The sequence below is a fragment of the Lepidochelys kempii genome, chromosome 2 (assembly GCF_965140265.1).
Source record: "Lepidochelys kempii isolate rLepKem1 chromosome 2, rLepKem1.hap2, whole genome shotgun sequence".
NCBI classification, from domain to species: domain Eukaryota; kingdom Metazoa; phylum Chordata; order Testudines; family Cheloniidae; genus Lepidochelys; species Lepidochelys kempii.
Window position 1 is genome coordinate 266098655 of NC_133257.1, and position 27871 is coordinate 266126525.

The 27871-nt window shown below is 48.8% G+C and overlaps 1 protein-coding gene and 1 pseudogene across 1 annotated transcript in view; both read right to left on the minus strand.

Annotated features, from left to right (window-relative positions):
- Nucleotides 1–4002: 4002 nt before the first annotated feature.
- LOC140907890 (uncharacterized) overlaps nt 4003–27871 on the minus strand; it is a 41844-nt gene continuing 17975 nt past the window's right edge. Inside the window, exons 4-8 of the mRNA XM_073334885.1 lie at nt 14657–14671; nt 9042–9248; nt 6289–6396; nt 5136–5219; nt 4003–4113 (exon numbers count right to left, since the gene is read on the minus strand). Of these exons, the coding sequence (XP_073190986.1) occupies nt 4003–4113; nt 5136–5219; nt 6289–6396; nt 9042–9248; nt 14657–14671 (525 nt within the window). The remainder of the gene's footprint in view (nt 4114–5135; nt 5220–6288; nt 6397–9041; nt 9249–14656; nt 14672–27871) is intronic.
- Nucleotides 20319–24601, minus strand: LOC140907891 (cathelicidin-related peptide Oh-Cath-like; annotated as a pseudogene).

The window sequence follows — 27871 nt, forward strand, 5'->3', positions numbered from 1 at the left end:
TAACTGGAAAAAGGCAAACATAGTGCCCATCTTTAAAAAAGGGAAGAAGGAGAATCCGGGGAACTACAGACCAGTCAGCCTCACCTCAGTCACTGGAAAAATCATGGAGCAAGTCCTCAAGGAAACCATTTTGAAGCACTTGGAGGAGAGGAAGGTGATCAGGAACATTCAACATGAATTCACCAAGGGCAAGTCATGCCTGACCAACCTGATTGCCTTCTTTGCTGAGATAACTGGCTCTGTGGATATGGGGAAAGCAGTTGACGTGATATATCATGACTTTAGCAAAGCTTTTGATACGGCCTCCCACAGTATTCTTGCCAGCAAGTTAAAAAAGTATGGATTGGATGAATGGATTATAAAATGGATAGAAAGCTGGCTAGATTGTCAGGCTCAACAGGTAGTGATCAACGGTTTGATGTCTAGTTGGCAGCCAGTATCAAGTGGAGTGTCCCAGGGACAGTCCTGGGGCCGGTTCAACATCTTTATTAATGATCTGGATGATGGGATGGATTGCACCCTCAGCGAGTTTGCAGATGACACTAAGCTGGGGGAAGAGGTAGATATGCCGGAGGGTAGGGATAGGGTCCAGAGTGACCTTGACAAATTGGAGGATTCGTCCAAAAGAAATCTGATGAGGTTCAACAAAGACAAGCGCAGAGTCCTGCACGTAGGATGGAAGAATCCCATGCACCTCTACAGGCTGGGGACCGACTGGCTAAGCAGCAGTTCTGCAGAAAAGGACCTGGGGATTACAGTGGATGAGAAGCTAGATATGAGTCAGCAGTGTGCCCTTGTTGCCAAGAAGGCTAACAGCATAGTGGGCTGCATTAGTAGGAACATTGCCAGCAGATCAAGGGATGTGATTATTCCCCTCTATTTGGGACTGGTGAGGCCACATCTGGAATATTACGTCTACACTCCAGAAAGGATGTGGACAAATTGGAAAGAGTCCAGCAGAGGGCAACGAAAATGCTTAGGGGGTTGGGGCACATGACTTATGAGGAGAGGCTGAGGGAACTGGACTTGTTTAGTCTGCAGAAGAGTGAGGGGGGATTTGATAGCAGCTTTCAACTACCTGAAGGGGGGTTCCAAAGAGGATGGAGCTCGGCTGTTCTGAGTGGTGGCAGATGACAGAACAAGGAGCAATGGTCTCAAGTTGCAGTGGGTGAAGCACTGGAATGGGTTGCCCAGGGAGGTGGTGAAATCTCCATCCTTAGAGGTTTTTAAGGCCTGGCTTGACAAAGCCCTGGCTGGGATGATTTAGGTGGGGTCCTGCTTTGAGCAGGGGGTTGGACTCGACCTCCTGAGGTCTCTTTCAACCCTAATCTTCTATGATTCTATGAAATGTCATGTGGGACTGTGTCAAAAGCTTTACTAAAATCAAGATATAGCACATCTACTGCTTCACCTCACACGCTGGCCAATAGCCTGACAAAAAAAGAAATTAAGTTGATTTGGCATGATTAGTTCTTGACAAATCCATTTTGTCTACTACTCATCATGCTGTTCTACTCTAGGCGCTTACACATGGATTGTTTAATGGTCTGTTTGAGTAACTTTCCAGGTATTGAAGTTAGGCTGACTGTCTGTAATTCCCTTTGTTCCCTTTTTTTAAAGAGAGGTACCATGTTTTCCCTTCTGTAGTCCTCTGGGACCCCACATACCCTCCATGAGTTCTGGAAGATAATTGCTACTGGTACAAAGATTGCTTCAGATAGTTTATTAAGTACCCTAGGGTGAATGGCATCCGTCCTTGACAACTTGAATACATCTAACTTATTTAAATATTCTTTAATCTGTTTTCCCTATTCTGGCTTGTGTTCCTTCCCCCTTCTTGATAAGCATCTCGTCACAATCAACACTTTTAGTGAAGACCGAAGTAAAATAAGCATCAAAATCCTCAGTCTTTTTGGTGTTGTCTATTATTAGCTCTCCTTCCCTCTTAAATAGCAGACCTGCACTTTCCTTCATCTTACTTTGCTCCTAGTGGGTTTATAGAACCTCTTCTTATTGCCTTGTATGTCCCTTGCTAGGTGTGACTTATTTTGTGTCTTAGCCTTCCTGGTTTTCTCCCTACATACTTGGGTTGTTCTTTTCTACTCATCCTTAGCAATTTGTCCATGATTCCACTTTATGATTTTCAAGTCTCTAGAGAGCACCTGATACAGCCATATTGGCCTCTTGTCACAGACTCAAAGGACTCGTGCTCTCTCTCGGCTCTGTACGGTCCCTGGGAGGAACCCCCTTCAGTGTGACAGCCTTTCTCAGGGGTCCACTCTCCCTCGGGGGTTAAGCCATAGGCCCCTCTGCCTCCTGGAACTGCACCTCTCTGAGCCCTCAGCTCGCCTGTCTCTTGCCGTGGGCCCCCTCAGGGAGTCCATTCGCTCTGGACCTCGGGGCCTCCACACCCAGAGGGAATAATGCAACCCTGATCTCTAGACCGGAGTGACTCTTAGCCAGCATAAAACAGAAAGGTTTATTGAGCATCTGAACACAGCATAGGAAACTCTCAGGGCCTCAGGCCTAGCATCCTTCAGCACAGTACATCTAGGTCTCTCCGGTCTCCAGGTGGGCTCTGGCTGCTCTCTCCTCCGAGCCCAGAACCCCCTCCTTCCAGCTGGGCATCCGATATCACCGTCCCCCAAGTCCCACCTCTGTCCTTTGTCTTCTGTCCCAGGTAAACAGGCCACCTGGGCCTCCTCTTCTCTCAACCTCTCCTCTCATCCATCCTTTGTTTCCCCTCTGGCTGGAACCGGCTGGTCAGGTCACTGGGGACCTCTCTCCACGGTCCATTGTCCTCCCACTGGCCAGAACCGGCTGTGACTCCCAAGCTGGGCCTCCCGGTAACCAGGTCACCAGTCGCTGGGGTACCCATTCTCCAGGCCATTTGCTGGCCCTCTGTAACAACAAACTCCCTCTCCCACCACCACCTTGTTAAACCAGAAACACCCAGGGAAACTGAGTCTCACTCCCCTCTGCATGCAAACCATTGAAAACAACAGGAACCACCCTTGCTTCCTCACATCTCTTCCCCACCCCTTTGAGTCTGAACTGAGCGGGGTCACTTAGCCAGTCACCTGGGGAAGTTCAGGGCCCCCGCCTCATGGTAAAGCATCGGCTATAACATTGGCACTCCCCTTCACATGGGCCATAACCCTGGAGGAGCAGGCTCCATCTCAGGAGCTTGGCATTAATCCCTTTTATTTGGTGAAGCCACGTCAGGGGCGAATGGCCAGTGTGCACAGTAAAGCACTGCCCAAAGAGATACGGCTGCAGCTTTTTAGCGGCCAGCACCGTGGCCAGGCATTCCTTCTCTATGGCCGTTAACCCAATTAAGACCCTTGGTGGCTGAAGCCGGGGCCTGTGTGTGCTATTTCAACCCATTCCCTTAGGGCCCCCTGAGGCCAATATTTTGCCATCTTGTGGTGGATGAATGAAAATCCCAGTTTCTAAAGCATTACATGCCCTGAGTCCTACATTTTCCAAAGTGACCATTGATTTTGGGTGTCTCCAAATTTAGAGAGATCTTGAAGGGGCCACATTTTCAGAGGGCAGCTGCTCAGCACTTTCTGAAAACCAGGCCCCTTTGAGGACATCCTGTGTTGGGCACCCAAAATTGCTAGTCACTTTTAACAAGTTAGGCCTTAGTGTCTGGATCTCTGTGGCAATTGGGCAGCGGATGGATCTCTTTAAGGAGGATGGCATGTGACTCTTACTCCTGGTCTTTCATTGGCCTGTTGCACAGTCTGGTGACTCACTCTGGTTCACGTCTCTAATCTCCTCCCACAATATGGAAGCAGAGGACTACAGTATAGGTTTGCAGAATGGCAATTTATTATGCAGAGGGGCCCTGGTGAGCAGCACTGAAAGAGTGGATAAGTGGTAGGTCGAAGCAGATGCTTTGAAGTTGTTCAGATTGTTATAAGCCTGGCTACCAGTGGGGCTTCCAGTGGAGGAGAAATGGAGGCACAGATGGATCTTCTCTATTTCTGGATCTTGTTAGCCAATCATTTTGAGAGTAGCAGTAAGGATGTTCAAACCATGCTGACGAAAAAATTTGCCAGCTCCTCTCCAGAATCTTTTCCAGCGGCCCCGTGTGACGATATTAGGCTAGAGAGAAAAGAAGTCAGGGTTAGCATCTCCACGCAGACTGAAACTGGCTCCTGAAGCTCAGGGAATGTTACTTTGTTCCCTCTTGTGTTTCATTTGTTATTAGCAATGACTAGAGGCCCCAACTTTGAGGAGGGCTGCGGTAGTTGCTGTAACACACGCACAGTGGGCGACAGTCTCTGCCCCAAGGGGATTACAGTCCAGATAGACAGAGGGGGAAAGGGTGAGGGGTGAGAGTGTGACATGCCTGAGGTCACACAGCTGGTCAGTAGCAGAGCAGGAAGTAGAGCCCAGGTCTCCTGAGTCCCAGTCCAGTGCCCGCTCCCCTGGAGCACATGGCCTCTCCAGAACAAAAGAGAGCATCCAACCAGTGTCACTGTGGGCCTAGGTGGCTAGTGGGGGAGAGGAGTAGCCTTCAGGAGCGAGTGTTGCTGCTGGAGTCTGGACAGAGGGTGACATCGCTCTGTGGCTCTGAGGGAGGGGAAGGAGCTTGCCTGCTGGAGGGACAGTGTGCTAGGGCCATGCCATTTAAGGTGCAGGATTATAAGCAGCCCTTATCCCCTCCCGCTTTGCTGTCTGGAACCCTTACAGCCACCTTGGGCAGGTCCCTGCTCTCGGGTAAGAAGGAAGGGCCATGCTGGGGCCTTTGCCTGGTGTGTGGGACCAGGGGCCATTCAGTGTCTGCATCATTCAACGTTTGTAAATGCTGCTGCCAGACAAAGGCAGGTGGTGAGGAGCCTCCCCAGACCGCCCTGCCCTTGCCCCGCTCCCAGGCACCGTCTGGAGCTTTAGGTTTCTTATGTATCCCAGTGAGATTAGAATTTGCTCCCAGCGGTTCTGCTGGCAACTGTAGGGTTCCACCTCCAGGCTCATGGGGCAGGAGGCCTTTGCCAACTCAATGCCAGCAGATGAGCTGGACACTTGTGCAGTGCGAAATACCTGGCCAGGATCTCAGTGAGGGAAACCCGTAACCCTGCCTCAGCCCAGCCGTGAGCAGAGAGGAGGCCCTCTCGGTTACCCACCTCCTCAGACGCCTCCTCACATTTGATAATGACGGAAGGGGGGTCCTTTTCAGTGGAGAAGAATCCAGAGCAGTCTTTGACCAGCTGCAAGGGAGAGAAAAGAGACCTCAGCATCTGCCTGTCAGGGAGTGATAACGCTCAGACCACTCGCATGTGGAGACCTGCTTCCCAGGGTGGGTTGGTCACAAGTTCAGCAGGAGGTTGGGAGGCTCGACCTTGGGCCTGGTTTGGGCATCACAGTGGATCAGGACCCCATTGTGCTAGGGAAAGTACAAAACACAGACCAGAAGGATGATCCCTGCCCCAAGGAGCTCACAATCTATGTAACCCTGGCTCATGTTCAATAGCGCCTTACTTTGCAAGCAGTCACTGTGCAATCTGTGGGATTCCTTGAGTGATGAGTGAGAGGGGCCCACAGAGAACAGCATATGGGTAAATGTAGATATAAACAAGGAGAGAATGAGTCAAAATCTATACTCAGTTGAGCCAAGTGAGGCTGGATTGCTGTTAAGGCAGAGCATGCTTATGGAACTAGAAGCAGGGTCTTGCAGTTACAGCGATGGGCACAGATTCAGGACACCTGGGTTGAATTCTCCACTGTGTCTCTGACCTGGTGTGTGACCTTGGGTCACATCACCCACCAGTGAGACGGGGATAAGAGCACTCCCCCTCGGCCAGCCTGTCTCTGTCTGGTCTATTTAGATTGTGAACACTTTGGGGCGGGGACTGTCTGTGTCTGTGCAGCACCTGACACCATGGGGCCCTGATCTCATTAGGGATGTCAAAGTGCTAGTGTACCACGAATAATATTAGACACGAGCTGCATCCCCTTCACCTTTGGACTTCAGTGAGGGTTCCCCGGTAGAACGGTGCCCCAGCTGACAACAGCAAACCAGAGATTAAAAACCACGTAGTCCTATAATTAGGGGTTGGATGAATGAATGTATGTCATCTGTGACCTTGACGGAAGGATCAGTAATAGGATACAGCAGAAGAGGCACTGTACTGTAGCACCCTTCCTTCCTTTACGTCTCTGCTTGAAGCATATATTTTCTACAAGGCTTGGGGATCTGAGAGATGCTGTTGAGCATCTGTGTGGTCAGTGAGATAGAAGAGCAGAGGGAGGGGTCTCCATGCAGGGAGTGATCCTTACCCCGTCTTCTTTGAATTCACACTGGTTGATGTCACGTTTCTCTGATACCGGGCACACTGTCTCTTTCACAGTAAATCTCAGTGTTTGGATAGTTTTAGAAGACATGTCCTAAGAAGTTCAATGAATAAGGAAAATTAACATTCACAGTGAGCAACAAGGAACTTTGGCCTTGTAAATATTTTTCTTTTATGTTACAGTATTGCCCAGAAACCCAGATTGGCATTAGATCCGCATTGTGCTGGGCGCTGTTCACACACACACACAAGGCCCTTGCCCTAAAGAGAATGTAAATATTCACTTGTTCTATTCTACTGAACTAAATAGTTATTAATAATCGTTCTCAGCAGTAGTCTAGGGCCTTGAATTTTTCAAATGCTGTTCAAATATAAATCCAGGAATGCTTGTGGCACCTTAGAGAACTAACCAATTTATTTGAGCATAAGCTTAAGCTGTAGCTCACGAAAGCTTATGCTCAAATAAATTGGTTAGTCTCTAAAGTGCCACAAGTACTCCTTTTCTTTTTGCGAATACAGACTAACACGGCTGTTACTCTAAATCCAGGAATGTAACTTCATATGCTGCGGCCTAACTCTGATGTAAGCTCCTTTGTCTTAAATGGAGCTGATTTGCATCAGATGAGGGTCTGGCCCATGTTTCTACAGCATGAACAAATAATTAGTATCTTGCAATTCTCTATCTCCCTCCCCCTTTCCTCTCCTGTTCCCTGCCCTTCTCTTAGAAAATCCAGTCACTGAATGTTTCTGCATGTGTTTTAATTGCTGAAAGTGCGATTCTGGTCTGAAATGACATTGTTCAAGTGAACTCCTGGTATTCCAGGTCTTATTGCCTCACTGTAATTTCTATATGTAGGTTCCTGTCTTGCAGAAGTTACTTGTGTGTGCAAGTGTTTGCAGAATCGGACCCCCAGTGTCCTCCTTTTGGGCTTGATCATGAAACACTCTGAGCACTCCTGTGTGGTGCTGAGCACCCTCAACTTCCACTGACCTCACTGCGAGCAGAGGGTGCTCAGTAGCTCACGGGATCAAGCCTTTCATTAAAAATATGGTTATTTCCCTAACTGTCAGTCTTGCCAATTGAATGTTTGCTCAGGCCTTGCTTTTGCTTTTCATGCCTCATCACGGGAGCCCAAGAAACAAGGTGCTGTTGATAATGTATGAGAAGGAACAAAATCCAGCTCCCGCTCTGCAGACCCAGCTGGAGTACAAAGGAGTGAGCATTTCTGTTAGCCATGGGCCACGGTTTTAGAACATGGCTGGTGAGTTTGTGTGCCTCACAATTGGGTGCCTTATTTGAAGGGGTCTGACTCTCAGAGTGCGGGTGCTGAGAACGTTCTGGAAATCAGACCCTTCTGATGTGTTTCAAGTTGGGCACCTGAAATCACTTGTTACTTACAAAACTCTTGGCCCATAGCCGACAGTTCTGACTGTGAAAACTCAGAGGGAGCCACTGTGCTGAACAAGGGGATGCCATTTTAGGCACTCCCACTTTTCAGAGCAAGGGCAGCATTTTAAAACGAATACAAACTTGTACTGAAGATAAATGGTAACTCTGACAACTTTTGCGGTCAACATAGGTGTCAGTGAACAGGGCATTAATGAAAAATTACATACTTTAGAACATAGGATAGTGTATGCTTATTTTGATTGCAAGGTATTGCTCTGTGCCTCAGTTTCCCCCTCTAAAATGAGGATAATAATACGTCCTTTCTCCGACCCTTTGTCTTATCTATTTGGATTGTAAAGTTCTTCTAGGCAGGAACTGTATCTTACTATGTATTTGTACAGCACCTAGCACAATGGAGCTGTGGTCTTGGCTTGAACCTCTAGATGCTGCTGGGATATAAATATATCAATTAGGTCCCTCTGGGAAGAATAGTGCCCAGTGCTTTGTTACCACTTAATAAATAATGACAATAAGGGATTAACAAATGTCTTTACATTAAATCTGTCTTCTCCATATTACTAAATTTGAATTCTCTTCGCAAGGAGACCCAGGGAGGGCACTGAATTCAAATGGTCTTTTCCTAAAGCTTTTTAAGCTTTCTAAGAGCCATATCTTTTAATGACCAATAATCAGTATTTATTTGTAAAGTTTCAGAACCCAGACAGCAAAAAAAAAAAAAAAACCCACTAGAACTGCACTGGTATCTCTATTAAATCGTGATTTTTAAGCCAATTGCATGATTTTTTCAGGGCGGACGCATTCTCTTTGAACACTTATGGCTGGCTACCGCCTTTGTGCCAGGCGCTGTACAAACACAGAGTAAGACGGTCCCTGCCCCGAGTTTCTCGGGGTATAATTCAAATGGAAAACATGTTCTGCCTGCTGAATCTGAACGAACTGCTGCTCTCAGGCCCTTCCTCTGCAGTGAGACCAGGAAGCTGCTGTGTGATAATACAGGGAAATAGCTGTCTGGCTGCTACCCGTCCCTGCACATATTTCACATCCTCTTTATAACCAGTTTTGGCCATGCTGCTTTCAGTGACTCGAGTTGGCTGGTCTATAAATTCCCTGTCGTTCCCCTTCCCCTAACCACTGCCTACTTGGATTGTGAGCAGAAACTGTCTTTCTTGGCACAGCCAGAAATCAGCCCTGGATAATAACAGTAAGGGTGCAAATACCAAAGTGTAGGCACAGGAGCCTAGCATCACAGGGCTGCGATTCCCATTGACTCGCCCTATGAGTTTAAGCATCATCTAATAGGCCAAAAAGTGATTCCCCAGGTCACTCACCCAGTCTGGCTGCGGCTCAGCTTCCAGGAGCCGGTAGACCAGTGTTATATCTGGCTCTTGGTTGTAGAGCTGAACAGCAGCTAAAACCGCATCCTTGTGGGTTGGCAGAGGGGATGATGATGGCGCGGGGGCTGCTGTGACCACCCCGACAATCAGCAGGACTTTCAGGCAGGTCTCCATCCTGTGCGCTGTGGGATTCAGTGAGAGCTGGGTGGGCAGCCCTGTCCCTCCCGGGGAAAGCCCTTTTATATGCTGCCTCCTCCGTGTGGGCTAGTGCCTCATTGGCTGCCTGCTTCATCCTCCCTGAACAGGTGACTTTTCTCCCTCCATCTGCAGGATGTTTCCATTGGCCACCCTGCTGGGGCGGGCACAGAGGGGAGGTCGGTAAGAGGAAAAGGAGGATTTTTTCAAATAAATTGCTGAAATCGTGTGCACCAATGGCTAAACAGCCGATAGCTGGGGGGTGGCCAGGGGCCTCTGTACTGGGAAAGGCCAAGGTACCTGTACCTGTCTTGGTGTGAGTCAGCGTAGATCCATGAAAGCCAATGGAGCTAGGGCAACTTATACCAGCTGAGGATCTGTTGGGCCAGAACCTCAGCTGCTATAAGTTGCCATTGCTCTATCTATGCTGACTTATATCAAGAAAACACCTCTCCCCTAAAGTCCAGACAACCAGAGCTTTACCTGTCAGCTCTCAGTCCAGAAATCACACAACAAGCATTCCCCTAGAGCCAGTCAGTAGGCCCAAGTCATTGTTTTTGATGGTGCCACCACTAAATCCAAGGGGACTGTACAGTGCATCAACAATGGATAACCACACACCAGACTGCTCCTCACTGGCGAACCTGCTCTTTTGTATCCCTAGCAATGCGGCTCCCCCGTATCCAATAGGAGGCCCCTGTTCCAAAGCTGGAGACATCTCACCATCATGAAGTCTTCCTATGAGTCATCCGAACCCATTCCTTCTTAATGTTATCCCATTGCTCCTAGTCATACCCCTAGCCCCCCTTCCAAATGGATCCCCCTCTCTTTGGGTTAACTCTTTTGTAGGCTGCTACCGCTTTTTCCTTATTCTGTATTTACATTGGCCAATTTTCAGTGCATGTGGCTGTGTCCCTACCAAAGCCAATTTCAATTAATTTTGAGAATCAGATTTCATGAGAGACTGTTTCAAACGTGTTACCAAGAGCCAGTTATATCCCATCAATCACTTCCTCTTTATCCACTGGTCCTGCAGTTCTGTCAAGCACAGCAATCAAACTGTCAGACTTCTTTTTATGTGATTAGAGCATGTTCTCTGTGTCCCCTGAGTGGGGCTCTCACAATACTTTCCCTCCTACACAAAATACAGTAAACAGTGTGGACGGTATTCCTGGCTGTGAAGTCCCCTTCATCAGGATTCTGCTGCAGGATAAGACCAGGAAGTCTCAGAATTCTTTCTTCAGCTCATTTCTTGCACATTCTGGCTTACCGTTTAGCTACAGTTTGGTAATCCAGGCAGGACGGACGGGGTTTGTAACTGACAATTCCATCCCTCCCTGTGCGGTATGTGAACTAAGTTATTGGGCAACAAAATGGCAAATTAAATTTAATGTGGATAAATGTAAAGTAATGCACATTGGAAAAGATAACCTCAACTATACATACAATATGATGGGGGCTAATTTAGCTCCAACTAATCAGGAAACAGATCTTGGAGTCATCGTGGATAGTTCTCTGAAGACGTCCACGCATTGTGCAGCGGCAGTCAAAAAAGCAACCGGGATGTTAGGAATCATTAAAAAGTGATAGAGAATAAGATGGAGAATATCTTATTGCCCTTATATAAATCCATGGTATGCCCACATCTTGAATACTGCATGCAGATGTGGTCTCCTCATCTCAAAAAAGATATACTGGCATTAGAAAAGGTTCAGAGAAGGGCAACTAAAATGATTAGGGGGTTGGAACGGGTCCCATATGAGGAGAGATTAAAGAGGCTAGGACTTTTCATCTTGGAAAAGAGGAGACTAAGGGGGGCTATGATAGAGGTCTATAAAATCATGAGTGATGTGGAGAAAGTGAATAAGGAAAGTTATTTACTCGTTCCCATAATATAAGAACTAGGGGTCACCAAATGACATTAATGGGTAGCAGGTTTAAAACAAATAAAAGGAAGTTCTTCTTCACTCAATGCACAGTCAACCTGTGGAACTCCTTGCCTGAGGAGGTTGTGAAGGCTAGGACTATAACAGGATGTGGCGGGTTTTGTACCTCGTCTGCCTCTTTGATTCTGGGGTGGGGCAAGGTTAACCCCACCTCCCAGCTTCTACGCCAGTTCTACAACCTCCCTGGTAGTCAGGGCTGTATGGCCCAATGGCCAGAGTCCCTCTAAATCTTCTTCCCCTGGTGAGATAGTGCGGCCTAGCGGCTAGAGTCCCTATAGTGTGCTCCCAAAGCAGTGTGGCCCAATGGCCAGAGTCTCCCAAAATTTCTCTTCCTTTGGTGGGATAGCATGGCCTAGCGGCCGGAGTCTCTATAGTGCGCTCCTAAAGCGGTGTGGCCTGAGGGCCAGAGTCCCTCTCAGTCCCCTTCCCCTCGTAGGATAGTGCAGCCCAGCAGCCGGAGTTCATCTATCTCCTTTGAGGTTAGAGTGGGGTTGGTGAATTATGTCATCACAAAAAAAGGCAGGGGGGCTTAGAGACCTCCGGTAGGGGAGCCTGGGCCCACCCACCTTCACTGGGCTCCAACCCAGGGCCCTGTCATTGACGGTGTGATCCTCCCCCGGTCAGCGGGGAATTCTACCGCAACACACTGCCCTCAGAGTGGTGGGAGATACCACTCCCTTCCCTTTCCTGGGTCGCTTCCGACCAGTTCTCCTGATGTAGCAGTCCCTGTGGCATCAGGGTCTTCAGGTTCCTCAGCCCCTGGGACTCCCTGGGGTTCCCACAGCTGCCAGTCTCTGGTCACACTTCCTGGCCCCTCGGCTCCCTCCTGTACGAGTCGCCACTGCTCCTGGGCTGGAGCCTCTGCTGGGTGTCTTCCTACCTCAGCTGCCAGCCCTGACTGAGCAGCTCTGCAGGCTTTTATACTTGACTCTCTGTTGGAGCATGCCCAGCAGAGCCTCAGGTGCGTGGCTTCCTCTGCCAGCAGGGAAGGGTTGACCCTCTCATTCCCAGTGCGGGGCCAGTCCGCCCTGTCACACAGGTTTTAAAGGAGAACTGGATAAATTCATGGATAAATCCATTAATGGCTATCAGTCAGGATGTGTAAGGAATGGTGTCCCTAGCCTCTGTCTGTCAGAGGGTGGAGATGGATGGCAGGAGAGAGATCACTAGATCATTAACTGTTAGGTTCACTCCCTCTGGGGCAGCTGGCATGGGCCTCTGTTGGTAGACAGGATACTGGGCTGGATACTAGGCCGGATGGACCTTTGGTCTGACCCAGTATGGCCGTTCTTCTGTTCTTATGTGAATTAAAGCTGGTGCTGCGTCACGTGGGGTGGGGCGGCAGTGCGCTCGTACCACTTACTTCTCTATCAGTCAGCTGCTGAAATGCTAGAAATTCTTGATGTGTCCTATAATACTCCCCTGTTAACATGACTGATCCTTGAGTCTTATTACGTATTATTATTACTTATTATTGTAACACCTTAATCACAAAATCATGTTTTGCCCCGCCGAATTTTCCCCCTCAGCCTAAGGAGTGCTTCTTGCATGTGCTCTCCTGGGGTTTAGGTTCAATGCAGAATTGTATTTGATCCAAAGTTTAGGTGTTGATGATTGAATCTGGCCAATAGTTTACAAAGTCTGTCAACTCCATGTGTGACTTTTGGCAAGTTACTTTATCTCGATGGGCCTCAGCTCCCCATCTGTGAATAGCGATCCTTTCTTTCTCCCACTCTTCCTCCGTGTGGCCTGTTTAGATTGAATGCTCATAAGGGCAAGGACTCTCCTGTCCTATGTCTGCGTACAGCGCTTAGCATAACAGACCTTGGTTGGTATATGCAGGTGCTAGTGTCCTGTGAAATAAGACTGAGGTGCATGGCAGTGAAGAATTCAGTCACCAGTCTTCAGTTTCTGGCGCTCTGTTGAATAGTGGTTGCTCTGAGAGTCCCACTGCAGCTCTGTTGCAGCCCTAAGGTTTAGCAGTGCTCAGCCAAGGGGCCTGCAAATGTAACCCAGGCACCTCCTGAGTGCCACTAGATGGGACAGAACACCACACCCAGGAGGTGTGTTTGTTACACAAACATTTGCAGTCTCATTCTTGCAGGTGCATCTGTAACAAGATGTTACTTTTGTATCTGTCAGATGTCTCCCTGCTTTCTCCTTGCTGCTCTCCAGCACAAACTGGATCACTGACCCTTGTTTATCACAAGACTCCTGCTTAATTGAAATCTTGGTTTGTCCTGTGGAGCACAGACTCCTCCCTTTGCAGCACAACCTGGCCTTGGGAAACTGACCAGCATTTATCCCTCATGGCTGTCCGGGTCCCTCAAGAAGCCTCTTTCTCCAGACCTCACTGGCATATCTTCCCTGTATCCTCAGTTCGACAGATCTGGAGGGCAGCTGCCTTTTACATTGCCAGCCAGTGCATCTTCCCTGTGTCCCCACTCCACAGATCCTGGAATCCAGCCTCTCCCTCCAGGGCTAACCAGTATTGATTCCAACACAATCCTCGCTGCTAATACAGTCCCCACAACGGTGCCAAGCAGCAGGCTCCTCCACAGCTCCCCAGCTCTCTTCCCTGGAAGAGCGAGGGAGCTGTCCCTACAGGCCTTGAACTCTGTTTCCAAAGTTTGGAGGATCTGGAGCACAGAGATGGAAGCCTCGGATTTCAGGAATCCCCACTTATTTCCACAGAGCTTTGTGTGTCCTCCTGAAGCCTTCAGCTAATGAGAGACCCCTCATGTTTGCATGAAGTGCTTTTAAGACAGGTTGGTTTAAAGGGGACCATGGGGCCATCCCAGTGCAGGCTGGTCTTAAAGGCTGCTCACATCGATGCTGGCTACCAGCCAAGTCCAGGCTTCGTTCCTGGGTACGGTGCTTGGCGCAATGAGACTCTGACACCAGCACTGAACAGGGGCTGCTGTGATGCAAATCACCAATAATAAATAATTTTGCTGTGAATTTTTCCCTAGAAATGGCTCTTTGGATTTTTCAGATACCCTGTGCCCGTCACACACACAGTACACATATATCAGAACACTACACACCCAAGGTGACTTACACGTGTGTGTTGTGTCCTGTTGTGTTGGACAGTCTGTGATTTACCTTACAGAGAACTAAAGCGCCTTTCCTTTCTCGGGTTATGCTTTCGTTAGAGGAGACAAAGATAAATGGCATTTCTGTGCCTGGAACTCCCTGAAATGGAGATTATAATATTTCTCTAGACCCGGGTCTCAGGAGTGTTGGGAGGGTTAATTAGACAATGTCCGAGTACGTAAAATGTAATATACATTCTGCTATTAGAGCAAAGTACTACGACCTGAAAGAGCTGAGGACAGAGGTTATTCAGAATGGGGGGAGGGGTAGCTCAGTGGTTTGAGCATTGGCCTGCTAAACCCAGCATTGTGAGTTCAATCCTTGAGGGGGCTGTTTAGGGATATGGGGCAAAAATCGGTTGGATGATTTAACTGGGGATTGGTCCTGCTTTAAGCAGGGGGTTGGACTAGATCAGTGGTCCCCCACATCTGCCAGCCACCCTGCTGCCAAAATGCCACCGAGAAGCGGCACGAAGCGTCGCCTCCGAAATGCCGCTGAGAAACAGCAATGCTTCTCGGCAGCATTTCAGCAGCGGGGTGCCCTACGGGTGCACAAAAGTGCCCTGGCAGGCCCCATGGCACCCTCAGGGACTGCGTTGGGGACCACTGGACTAGATGATCTCCTGAGGTCCCTTCCAACCCTGATATTCTGTGAATCTGTATAGCACTGTGACATTATGTCAGTTGCAGGTTTGCTTCCCAAATGCTATGGTATTTCTTTTGCAAATGCAGGAAATAGAAGTTAGTTGGGTAACACTCCCAGCAGTTTGCCCACTGGAATAGGGTTTCCAGTCCATGTCTTTGCTGTGCTAAATAAAACCCCAATTCCCCAGTATTGTGCAGACAGACAGACCCTGGCACCTGTGTGGCACCCGATGGTTTCCATGGGGTCCATGTGGGCACAGAGGTCTGTCCTTTGGGATGACTGCAGATTTGGGGCCTAAAAGTTGGAGCTCTTGCAATGTTCAGACTAGAAATATGGTGCATTTTGAAATAGTGAAGATAATTGACCACGGGAACCACTTATCTGGGGATATGCTGGATTCTCCATCACTTGCAGGCTTTCCGTCAGGATTCGATTTCCTTTCAAAAAGATGCTTTCGCAGAAATGGAAGTTACAGGCTTGATGCAGAAATGACTGGCTGCGGTTCTTTGGCCTGTTCTGTGTTCTGCAGCAGGTCAGACTACAGGACCACAATGGCCTTGCTGGCCTTCACTATGACTGTATGAAAGCTATGAAAGTCGGCAGCAATGCTTCAGTTACACATGTGATGGGGTTCCAAATTCCTTTCTCAGTGGGAGCTTGGAAGCTCCCTCATCTCTGCCCCTCCTTACAATCGCATCATTGTTAGCACAAGAACCTTCTTCTCAGCAGCGTCTATCACTTGGACGAGACTTCTTGCTCCTCTCTGTCCATCAGATGACATTTTGCATGAAAATTCCAAATCCACTTGGTCCCAGTGCCTCTCACATGTCAAACTCAGTGAGGAGTTTAGTCATATAAAGACACGCAAGTTGCACCAAAGTGTGTCTAGCAGTCTCAAATGTATGCTCATAGTTGTCAGTCTTGTCCCCACCCCTCCCAACACACACACACTGTACACACAGGTTTCAGAGTAGCAGCCATGTTAGTCTGAATCTGCAAAAGGAAAAGGAGGACTTGTGGCACCTTAGAGACTAACCAATTTATTTGAGCATAAACTTTCATGAGCTACAGCTCACTTCATCGGATGCATGCAGTGGAAAATAGAGGAGGGAGATTTTATATACACAGAGAACATGAAACAATGGGTGTTACCATACAGACTGTAACAAGAGTGATTAGGAAAGGTGAGCTATTACCACCAGGAGAGAAAAAAAAACCTTTTGTAGCGATAATCAAGGGGGGCCATTTCCAGCAGTTGACAAGAACGTCTGAGGAACAGTAGGGGGGAAAAGTAAACACGGGGAAATAGTTTTACTTTGGGTAATGACCCATCCACTCCCAGTCTTTATTCAAGCCTAATTTAATGGTGTCCAGTTTGCAAATTAATTCAATTCAGCAGTCTCTCGTTAGAGTCTGTTTTTGAAGTTCTTTTCTTGAAGAATTGCCACTTTTAGGTCTGTAATCGAGTGACCAAAGAGATTGAAGTGTTCTCTGACTGGTTTATGAATGTTATAATTCTTGACATCTGATTTGTGTCCATTTATTCTTTTACGTAGAGACTGTCCAGTTTGACCAATGTCCATGGCAGGGGGGCATTGCTGGCACATGATGGCATATATCACATTGGTAGATGTGCAGGTGAACGAGCCTCTGATAGTGTGGCTGATGTGATTAGGCCCTATGATGGTGTCCCCTGAATAGATATGTGGACACAGCTGGCAACGGGCTTTGTTGCAAGGATAGGTTCCTGGGTTAGTGGTTCTGATGTGTGGTGTGTGGTTGCTGGTGAGTATTTGCTTCAGGTTGGGGGGCTGTCTGTAAGCAAGGTAATAGCTCACCTTACCTGATCACTCTGGTTACAGTGTGTATGGTAACACCCATTGTTTCATGTTCTCTGTGTATATAAAATCTCCCTCCTGTATTTTCCACTGCATGCATCCGATGAAGTGAGCTGTAGCTCACGAAAGCTTATGCTCAAATAAATTGGTTAGTCTCTAAGGTGCCACAAGTCCTCCTGTTCTTTCTGTACACACAGTCTCACAAGGCAGCCATTCCTTCACGAACAATGGGAAAAAATCATACCCTACCTAGGGGATAAATTCCCTGCTGCTAAAAGTGCCTCTTGATCTACTGAATTTAATGGAGTTGTGCTTATTTACATCAGGTGAGGTTTCCATTGATTATAACCTGGGTGCCTAGAGATGCAGGTACATTTGTCCCAGGAGGATCACTAGCTGAGTGGGTATGGTGAGATATCTACCTGACGGTGAGTATTCCTGACAGGGAGCCAGAAGGGCTGTTGACCTCAGGACACTGAAAGCCGTACACTCTTCTGAACAGGTTAGGTGTACAGCCTAACCCCACGATCCTAGCTGATTTGAGTTCCCATCTCTGCTTGCCCTGGCACGTTTGCCAACAGGTATTTCCTGCAAAAGGAAGCAACAGCTTTTGGGAAAACCCACATGCACAAACAACAAATCTCCCAAGGTCAGAGTAACAATCGGGGGTGTCCTAGTGGGGCGGCATGATGGCCCTTCCCAGCACTGAATGGGGAGAGGTGGCATGATCCTGTTGGTGGGTCACTGCGGCCACGGCAGCCACCACATTCATTCCTTGGCAGCAGACAAGCAGCTGAGGGAGAAGAACTGGGTGTGACAGCTACTGCAACCCCCTGCAGGATCTTTGGGGACCAATGCGTTAAACCTAGGAATGGTTTCGGTGTTTGTGTCCTACTCCCTGGGTGAGGGGTACCAGACCTCCTCCCGGAACTACAACCATCAGGGGAGGGGGTGATTCAGGCAAGTCACTAAACCTGAACCATTCTAGAAAGGGATCTGCCTCTGGAGAGGTTTCAATAGATTGGTTCAAAACTGGGATTTCCAGAGACAATCAGAGAACAGGCTTTTGGTATAAAAGGCTGAGTTTAAACGAACATGGATTCTGATCCAGCAAATGGACAGGGCCTTCTGTCCAAGGGGGACCCCAACCTTCGCGGAAGTGTTAGAAAGACTTTGGCCCGGTAGGGACCCCATAAGGCTGGTGGGTGCTTCCTGGAATATTTAGTGTGTGCTTAAATTGTGGGTGCTCAGGAACCACGGCAGAGCAGAGGGTGTCAGAGAGCAGTTAATGCTGAAACTATTCCAGAGCTTAACTATCCTTATAGTTGGAAAGTATTTCCTCATATCTAATCTAAATAATACTTACTGCAAATTCTCCAATTGATCAAGGTGATTTTGAATTTTTATCCTGTCCTCCAAAGTGCTTGCAACCCCTCTCAGCTTGGTGTCATCTGCAGATTTTGTAAGAATACTCTCCACTCCATTATCCACATCATGAGTGAAAATATTGAATAGTACCAGACCCAGGACAGATCCCTGGACAACCTCACTAAATACACCCTCCCAGTTTGACAGTGAACATTCATGACTATATTTTCAACCAGTGTCAACCTCTGGGACCCAACCCATCCTCCATGAGTTCTGGAAGATCATTGCTAAGGTTCAAAGACTGTTTCAGCTAGTTCCTCAGATACCCTGGGGTGAATGGCATCCGGCCTTGCCAACTTGAAAACATCTAACATTTAAATATTCTTTAATCTGTTTTTCCTATTCTGGCTTGTGTTTCTTCCCCCCCCCCACCCCTCTTGTTTAGCATCTGGTCACAATCAACTCCTTTAGTGAAGACTGAAGTAAAATAGGCATCAAACTCTTCCGCCTTCTTGATGTCTTCAGTTATTAGCTCTCCTTCCCTCTTACGTAGCAGACCTGCACTTTCCTTCATTTTACCCTTGCTCCTCATGTATTTATAGAACCTCTTCTTATTGCCTGGTATGTCCCTTGCTAGGTGTAACTTATTTTGTGTCTTAGCCTTCCTGGTTTTCTCCCTACATACTTGGGTTGTTCTTTTCTACTCATCCGTAGCAATTTGTCCATGATTCCACTTTATGATTTTCAGGTCCCTAGAGAGCTCCTGATACAGCCATATTGGCCTCTCACTAGACTTCCTGTCCCTCATGACTCCAAATTCATAGCGTTTTAAGGCTGGAGCATAAGGGCGGCAGAATCAGGTTTGTTGTCAGGCCAAACAGCTCGAGGGTTTTTAGTCTGGTGGAATTGTACCCTTAATGACCCTGCTGTGGGATTTGGTCCCTTTTGGTTTCTGCACTGGGAGGTGGGAAGGGAGCTGTGGGGTCTACTCTCGTTATCAGCACCTCACTGAAAGCTGTGCGAGGAGTCTGAACTCTACTGGTGTGTCTGGTTGGGAGAAACCTTGGGGCAGCCCCAGCTTGTTCTTTAGGGGAAATTTCACCCCAAGTCTGCAAAGGGACCTGTAACCATCAAGCCTTTAACATGGGATGCCGTCAGTCCCTCCTTGCTGGAGTGTACTAAACCCTCATGTAGTGATTTCTTTGGGGGTTATGGGGCTACCTGGGTCATTGAACCAACAGGGCAGAGGGTGTTACCACTTTCTGGCTGGAACCTGCAGTAAATCAGGGAGTCTGAGTGAGTCCATGATGGATGTGACTGTTAACCCAGTTCAGATCCTCAGTGACTGAAGCCAGGGCTTGTGTGTGCTAGTTACACCCATTCCCTTTACTGCACCTGAGGCCAATTGGTGCCATGTGGTGGATGAATGAAAGTCCCAGTCTACACTCAGGCTTGATAAAGCCCTGGCTGGGATGATTTAGTTGGGGATTGGTCCTGCTTTGACCAGGGGGTTGGACTAGATGACCTCCTGAGGTCCCTTCCAACCCTGATATTCTATGATTCTATAAAAGCATTACATGCCCTGGGCCCTAAGTTTTCCCAAGTGACTGCTGCTTTTGGGTGGCTCAAAATTTGGATGCCCAACGAGAGAGATATTGAAGGGGCCTCGTTTTCAGAGGGTGGGGGCTCAGCACTTTCTGAAAACCAGGCCTCTTTGAGGCCTTCTGTGTTGGGCACCCAAAATCTCTTGTCACTTTTAACAAGTTGGGCCTTAGTGTTTGGATCTCTGTTGCAATAGGGCAGGGGTTGGGTCTCTTTAATGAGGGTGGCATGTGACTCTTAGTCGGGGTCTTTCATTGGCCTGTTGCACAGTCTGGTGACTCACTCTGGTTCATGTCCCTAATCTCCTCCTACAATAGGGGAGAAGAGGACAACAGTTTAGGTTTGCAGCATGGCAGTTTATTATGCAGAGGAGCCCCGTAGAGCAGCACTGAAACAAGTGCTAAGCGGCGGATAGAAGCAGACACTCTGAAGCTGTTGAGATTGTTATGAGCCTGGCTTCCGATGGTGCTTCCAGTGGAGGGGAAATGGAGCCACAGCTGGGTCTGGCAGCATCGGCTCGCTTTCATCTCCTCTCTTTCTGGATCTTCCTAGCTAGTAAGGGCAAGACCGACGTGAATAAGGTTCCAGGCATTTTGACGAATAAACCTACCACCATTTCCTCAGCAGCCCTGTGAGATGAGATTAGGCTAGAGGGGAAAGCGGTCAGGGTTAGCATCTCCACGCAGACTGACACTGGCTCCTGCAGCTCAGGGAATGTTAGTTTGTTCTCTTTTGTATATTGTTGGTTAGCAATGACTAGAGGCCCCACCTTTGATCAGGGCTACAGGTGTTACTGTACACACACACACACTGGGAGACCATCTCTGCCCCAAGGGGCTTACACTCAAGATACATGGGGGCAAAGGGTGGGACGGTAACAGCGTGACATGCCTGAGGTCCCACAGCTGTTCAGTGGCAGAGCAAAGAGTAGCGCCCTGGGCTCCTGAGTCCCAGTCCAGTGCCCGCTCCCCTGGAGCACATGGCCTCTCCAGAGCAACAGAGAGCATCCGACCAGTGTCACTGCAGGCCTAGGTGGCTACTGGGGCAGAAGGGTAGCCTTCAGGAGTGAGTGTTGCCAGTGAGCTCTTGGACAGAGGGTGACATCGCTCTGTGGCTCAGGAAGGGGCAGGCGCTTGCCTGCTGGAGAGACAGAGTGCTAGGGCCGTGCCATTGAAGGTGCAGGATCTATGATTATAAACAACTCCTATCCCCTCCCCCTTTGCTGTCTCTGCTCCACACACCCACCTGGGCCCACGTGTTAGGGCAGGTCCCTGCTCTAGGGTAAGAAAGAAGGGCCATGCTAGGCCCTTTTGTCTGTTGTGTGGGTCCAGGGGCCATTCAGTGTCTGCATCATACAGCATTTGTAAATGTCACTGCCAGACAAAGGCAGGTGGTGAGGATCCTCCCCAGAGCCCCCCTGCCCTTGCCCCGCTCCCAGGCACCGTCTGGAGCTTTAGGTTTCTTATGTATCCCAGTGACATTAAAATTTGCTCCCTGCGGTTCTGCTGGCGGCTGTAGGGCTCCATCTCCAGGCTCATAGGGCAGGAGGCCTTTGCCAGCTCACTGCCAGCAGATGGAGCTGGACACTTGTGCAGTGTGAAATACCTGGCCAGGATCTCAGTGAGGGAAACCCGTAACCCTGCCTCAGCCCAGCCGTGAGCAGAGAGGAGGCCCTCTCGGTTACCCACCTCCTCAGACGCCTCCTCACATTTGATAATGACGGAAGGGGGGTCCTTTTCAGTGGAGAAGATTCCAGAGCAGTCTTTGACCAGCTGCAAGGGAGAGAAAAGAGACCTCAGCATCTGCCTGTCAGGGAGTGATAACGCTCAGGCCACTCGCGTGTGGGGACCTGCTTCCCAGGGTGGGTTGGTCACAAATTCAGCAGGAGGTTGGGAGGCTCAACTATGTGCCTGGTTTGGACATCACAGTGGACCAGGACCCATTGTGCGAGGCGCTGTACAGAGACCAGAAGGATGGGCCCTGCCCCGAGGAGCTCACAATCTAGGTAACCCTGGCTCATGTTCAATAGCACCTTTGTGAGCTGTCACTGTGCAATCTGTGGGATTCCTTGTGTACTCCAGATGAGTGAGAGGGGCCCACAGAAAAAAGTGTATGGGTAAATGTAGACATAGACATGGAGAGAATGAGTCAAAATCTACACTCAGTTGAGCCAGGCGAGGCTGGATTGCTGTTAGGGCAGAGCATGCTTATGGAACTAGAAGCAGGGTCTTGCAGTTACAGCGATGGGCACAGATTCAGGACACCTGGATTGAATTCTCCACTGGGTCACATCACCGACCAGGGAGACGGGGATAAGAGCACTCCCCCTCGGCCAGCCTGTCTCTGTCTGGTCTATTTAGATTGTGAACACTTTGGGGCGGGGACTGTCTGTGTCTGTGCAGCACCTGACACCATGGGGCCCTGATCTCATTAGGGATGTCAAAGTGCTAGTGTACCACGAATAATATTAGACACGAGCTGCATCCCCTTCACCTTTGGACTTCAGTGAGGGTTCCCCAGTAGAACGGTGCCCCAGCTGACAACAGCAAACCAGAGATTAAAAGCCATCCAGTCCTATAATTAGGGGATGGATGAATGGATGTATGTTGTCTGTGACATTGATGTAAGGATCAGTAAGCAGGCTACTGCAGAAAAGGCACTGTCCCATAGCCCCATTCCTTCCTTTATGTTTCTGCTGGAAACATACATTTTCTGTGAGACCTGGGGATCTGAGCAATACTATTATCAAGATGCAGCTGTGTGATCAGTGAGACAGAAGAGTAGATGGAGATGTCTCAGTGAAGCAAGTGATCCTTACCCCATCTTCTTTGAATTCACACTGGTTGATGTCACATTTCTCTGATACCGGGCACACTGTCTCTTTAACAGTGAATTTCAGCGATTGGATAGTTTTTGAAGACACATCCTAAGAAGACATTCAATGAAAGAACAAAATAAACATTTATGGTGATCGACAAGGCACCAGGCTCCACTTTGAGCTTGTAAATATTTTTCTTTTATGTTACAGTATCGCCTAGAGGCTTAGATTGGCGTCAGAGCCGCATTGTGCTGGGCGCTTGTCACACACATACGCAGGCAAGGCCCTTGCCCCAAAGAGATTCCAGTCTATCAGAATGCAACATTGACTTGTTCTTGTCCACTGAAGTAAAAAGTTAATAATCATTCTCAGCTGTTGACTAGGGCCTTGCATATTTCAAATGCAGTTCAAATATTAATCCAGGAATGTAACTTCATATGCTGTGCGCTAGATCTGGTGTAGCTCCATTGTCTTAAATGGGGCTGATTTGCAGCAGTAGAGGTCTGGCCAATGTGTCTTCAGCACGATGTTTTGAACAAATAATGAGTATCTTGCAATTCCTCCCCCATCTCCTGCTGTTCTTTTAGAAAGTCCAGTCGCTCAGTGTTTCTGCACTTGTTTTAATTACTGAAAGTGCAATTCTGGTTTGAAAAGTGACATGGTCCAAGTGAGCTCTTGGGATTCCAGGTCTTATTGCCTCACGGTAATTTTCATATGTAGGTTCCTGTCTTGCAGAAGTGACTTGTGTGTAAAAGTGTTTGCAGGATCGGGCCCCAAGTGTCCTCCTTTTGGGCTTGACCATGCATGGCTCTGAGCACCCTTGTGTGGGGCTGAGCACCCTCAATTTCCATTGACCTCATTGCAAGCAGGGGGTGCTCAGCAGCTCACAGGATCCAGACTTTCATTAAAACAGGTTATTTCCCTAAGTGTCCTTGAATGTTTGGAAAGTACCAGGCCCATAGGGACACCACCAGAAATCAGCCCTCGATAATAACAATCAGGATGCAAATACCAGACTGTAGATTCAGGAGCCTAGCATCAGAGGGCAGCGATTCCCATTGACTGGCCCTATGAGCTCAAGCAGCATGGAATATACACAGGCCACAAAGCAATTCCCCAGGTCACTCACCCAGTCTGGCTGAGGCTATGGCTTGTCTTCACTACCATGCTAAATCCGCACTGCTGCGATTGATGCAGTGGCATCAAGTTAGCCGGAGGGTCTGGTGAACGGCCATACCTGGTCAGACCAAAGGTCCATCTAGCCCAATATCCTGTCTTCCAAGAGGATCCAATGGCAGGTACCCCAGAGGGAATGAACAGAACAGGTCATCATCAAGTGATCCATCCCCTGTTGCCCATTCCCAGCTTCTGGCAAACAGCTCTCCCGTCGACATAATTAATCCACCTCAGTGAAAGGCGGAAGCTGTGTTGACGGGAGCGTGTCGCCTGATGACCTAGCGCAGTGTAGATACCGTGTTAAGTTGATGTAAGGAATGTTGCACAGGGGGGTGGGTTTTTACACCCCTGAGTGATGTAATTTACATCAACTTAAACTATTTCCCAACGTTTATTCCCCCCCACACACTGTTCCTCAGACGTTCTTGTGAACTGCTGGAAATGGCCCACCTTGATTATCACTGCAAAAGGTTCCACCCCCACCCCCCGCCCCGCTCTCCTGCTGGTATTAGCTCATCTTAAGTGATCACTCTCTGGTTACAGTGTGTATGGTGACACCCGTTGTTTCATGTTCTCTGTGTATATAAATCTCCCCACTGTATTTTCCACTGAATGCATCCGATGGAGTGAGCTGTAGCTCACGAAAGCTTATGCTCTAATAAATTGGTTAGTCTCTAAGGTGCCACAAGTCCTCCTTTTCTTTAAACGGTAGGGTAGACAAGGACTCAGCTTCCAGGAGCCGATAGGCTGGTTGCAGATCTGAACTGCAGCTAAAACCGCATCCTCGTGGGTTGGCAGAGGGGATGATGATGGCGTGGGGGCTGCTGTGACCACCCTGACGATCAGCAGGACTTTCAAGCAGGTTTCCATCCTGTGCCCTGTGGGATTCAGTGAGAACTGGGTGGGCAGCCCTGTCCCTCTCAGGGGAAGCCCTTTTATACGCTGCCTCCTCTATACGGGCTAGTGCCTCATTGGCTGCCTGTGGCGGTTCAATGACAAGACAGAACACAGCTTTTAGCAAGCAAACGGCTGGTCTGCTAACAGGCTTCTGCCTGTCAGCTTTCCACCTTCCCCTTTATTCTTTCTCTCCCCCCGCGCATTACATTCTCCAACAGACAAAAGGAATACACTGGCTTTGTTTAACATTCTTATTTACCAGTTTCTATCTACCGCATTCCTTGCTCTCGGGCCTTGAGCCCAGTCCTGGGAGGCTTCCCACGGTTCATGTCATCTGGGTGAGATTCCAAGGTTCATGCCCTTGAGAGGAGCTGTGTGTGCACAGGTCCAGCACAACACTCCGGGTGTGCCCTGAATGTTGCCAAGCGCATAAACCTTGTATGAATCCTACATCCCCTCCTTTTTTGTTTATTTGTGCTCGGCCATCTCATGGTAGCCATCAGTTTGCTTTTGCAAGCCAATTAACTCCCGGACAGACAAGGTCATAACTCGTGGAGCCTGCCAGGGCGGTTCTCGACAAAGCCTTAACAAAAAGGAAATACATTGCACACAGCAACAGCAAAAAATAAGCTCAAGAAGGTAAAGTGTAATTGGCCAGGCCCCAATTAACCATGCTAGAGTACTGGGAAGAGAGGTTCGCGTAAGCAGCGAGCATAATTTCATTTCCGATTTCCTCAGGGTGATGACATACTGGAATAAGGCACGTACCTAACACTTCTTCAGCTGCTACAAAATCAAATAAACAAAAGTGGGTAACATTTGCTATTGAAGCCAATCTTTCCCATAGGTTATATGTCATTCGGGCTCGTAACGGAGAAAGCGCTCCCGAGCCAACCCCTACGGGAAATAGCAGGCACAAAAGGCATACAATCAATACAGAATTAGCAGTAATTTGGGCAGGAATTGCCACAAAGTCTCAGAAGTCTCTGGCGATTGGTTTGCTGCCAGTCTTCGTTGAGCCGCGGTGACCAATGCTTTTACTGCTCCCCATGTCACGGGCTGGCTTGGGACGCTACGCCTCCTCCGTTTCCATCCTGCCGTTGTCGACCCAGGAGGCACCAGATTCTCCTCCAAAGTCAGCTGAAACTCCGGTATGGGATTCGACAGCCCCTGGTGCCATGCCATGCTGTTTCAGTGCTGGTTGCACACACCGGGCCGGAACCCACAACGGTCCTGCAGGGAGAGGCACAGCAGCATATCCCCGACCCCAAGTGATTAAAGGCACTGGGCCCAACCATTGCGGATCGGGCAGCTGACGGTAAAAGACACGCGGTCTTTCCAGTACCTCGGATTTGTGAAAATGCCGATCCGCGGGGGTCTGCTGATCTGCATTCAGCGTTAAATTATTTAAAGTGAACAAAAGGATATGCAATTGCTGCTGAATGTCTCCTAAGGTTCGGAGACGCAGCTCCCCTTGTTTTAATTGTTTGTCGAGCAAGGTTTTTAGCGTGCAATTTGCACGTTCAACAATAGCTTGGCCTGTGGAATTATAAGGGATCCTGTGTTTGAGACAGACGTCCCATTGGGCACAAAAGATGGAGAGGGCTGTGGAGCAATAGCCTGGGGCATTATCTGTTTTTATCTGGCTCGGGCGACCCATAACAGCAAAACAGGGTAGCAAATGGTGAACAACTTTGGGAGTGGCTTCCCCACGCTGTTGGGTTGCCCAGAGGAATCCTGAATAGGTATCAATGGAAACATGTAAAAACGAATAGGGGCAGAATTGTGGCATGTGGGTGACATCCATTTGCCACAGCTGATTCGCTGCGGTACCTCTGGGGTTAACGGCATAAAAAAAGGTAGGGGCAGCAGCGGCACGGTGGGGGCAAGAACGAACAATAGAACGTGCATGATCAGCAGGAATATGAAACTGTTGGGCCAAAACAGAGGCAGACTGATGAAAAAAGGAATGGCTTTCAATGGGGTCAGAAAAAAGGGAATTTACTTGACCACGTAACGCGCGATCGGCGCGCGCATTGCCTTCAGTAAGTAGCCCAGGCAGAGGTGTATGACTGCGAATATGAGCAACAAAATAAGGGAAATTACGAGTGGTGAGGAGATACTGTAAGGACAAAAACAGGCGGAGGAGGTCCGCATCAACCTGAGGGGTAATAAGGGCAAGGGGTAAATGATCAATTACCTGATAAACATAATGCGTGTCCACGATCAAATTAAAGGGACAATCAGCAAAAGGTTAAAAGGCCAAAATAACAGCAGCTAATTCCAAGGACTAGTAAAGCTCTCCAAGCGCTGTGCATGCAAATATTATTGTACAAGTGAATGAAGCGCTTTCAGCTTTTCTAGGGGGAGGGGCCACTGGTCAATCCATACGGGCTCTAAGGATTGCCATACTAATGGTAATGCGGATGGCAAGGTGGGTGAGGGAGGATTTCGGGCCATTATATATTAATATCGAGGGTGGTGTCCAGCTTTGTAAGTAAGTCACGGCCCCAAATATTGAGGTGGACAGGGAGTACAAAAAGGCGGATTGTAGCAAGGGCACGGCCTCCTGGTTTGGAGACCGTGACCCAAGACAAACTTTGGCGCCCGGGTTTGCTACCCCCAATCCCCCACAACTCTTTAGAAGGAACTGTTGGCCAACCGACCCGCCACTCCGAATCACGAATCACCGTAACGTCAGCTCCAGTATCCACCAGCCCTGTAAAAGGAACATTATTTAAGAGAAGTGTTAACTGAGGTTTCGAGGGGCGGACCGACATTGTTAGAGCAACAAGTGGAGAGGACGTGTTGTGAGACAGCAACTGAGACAGCGTCAATCCAAAGCCGTTCCTGCCCCGGGCTCGATCCTCTGTGGCTGGCACTTGATAGGGGACTAAAATCAATTGCGCAATTGACCGTCCACGCGGGAGCGACTGCGGAAGATGGGTCCACACCTGAACCTTAATAACGCCGTTGTAATCGGCGTCAATGACCCCTGGGATGACAAAAAAGCCTGTTTCCCAGCATGTGAGCAAGGGAGAACCAGACCCACAAATCCGGCAGGGAGAGGTCCCGTCACCTGGGTAGGTATGGCGCAAACCTCCCCCGGCAACCGAAAGTCAGCGTCCTCCTGCATAATCAAATCAAGCCCTGCACTTCCGGCAGTCGCCACCTTCATGGAGTCTATGGGTTTTAAAGCAGAGGAACAGTTGTCTGAGTGGGAAACACCCCCGTTTGGCCCTG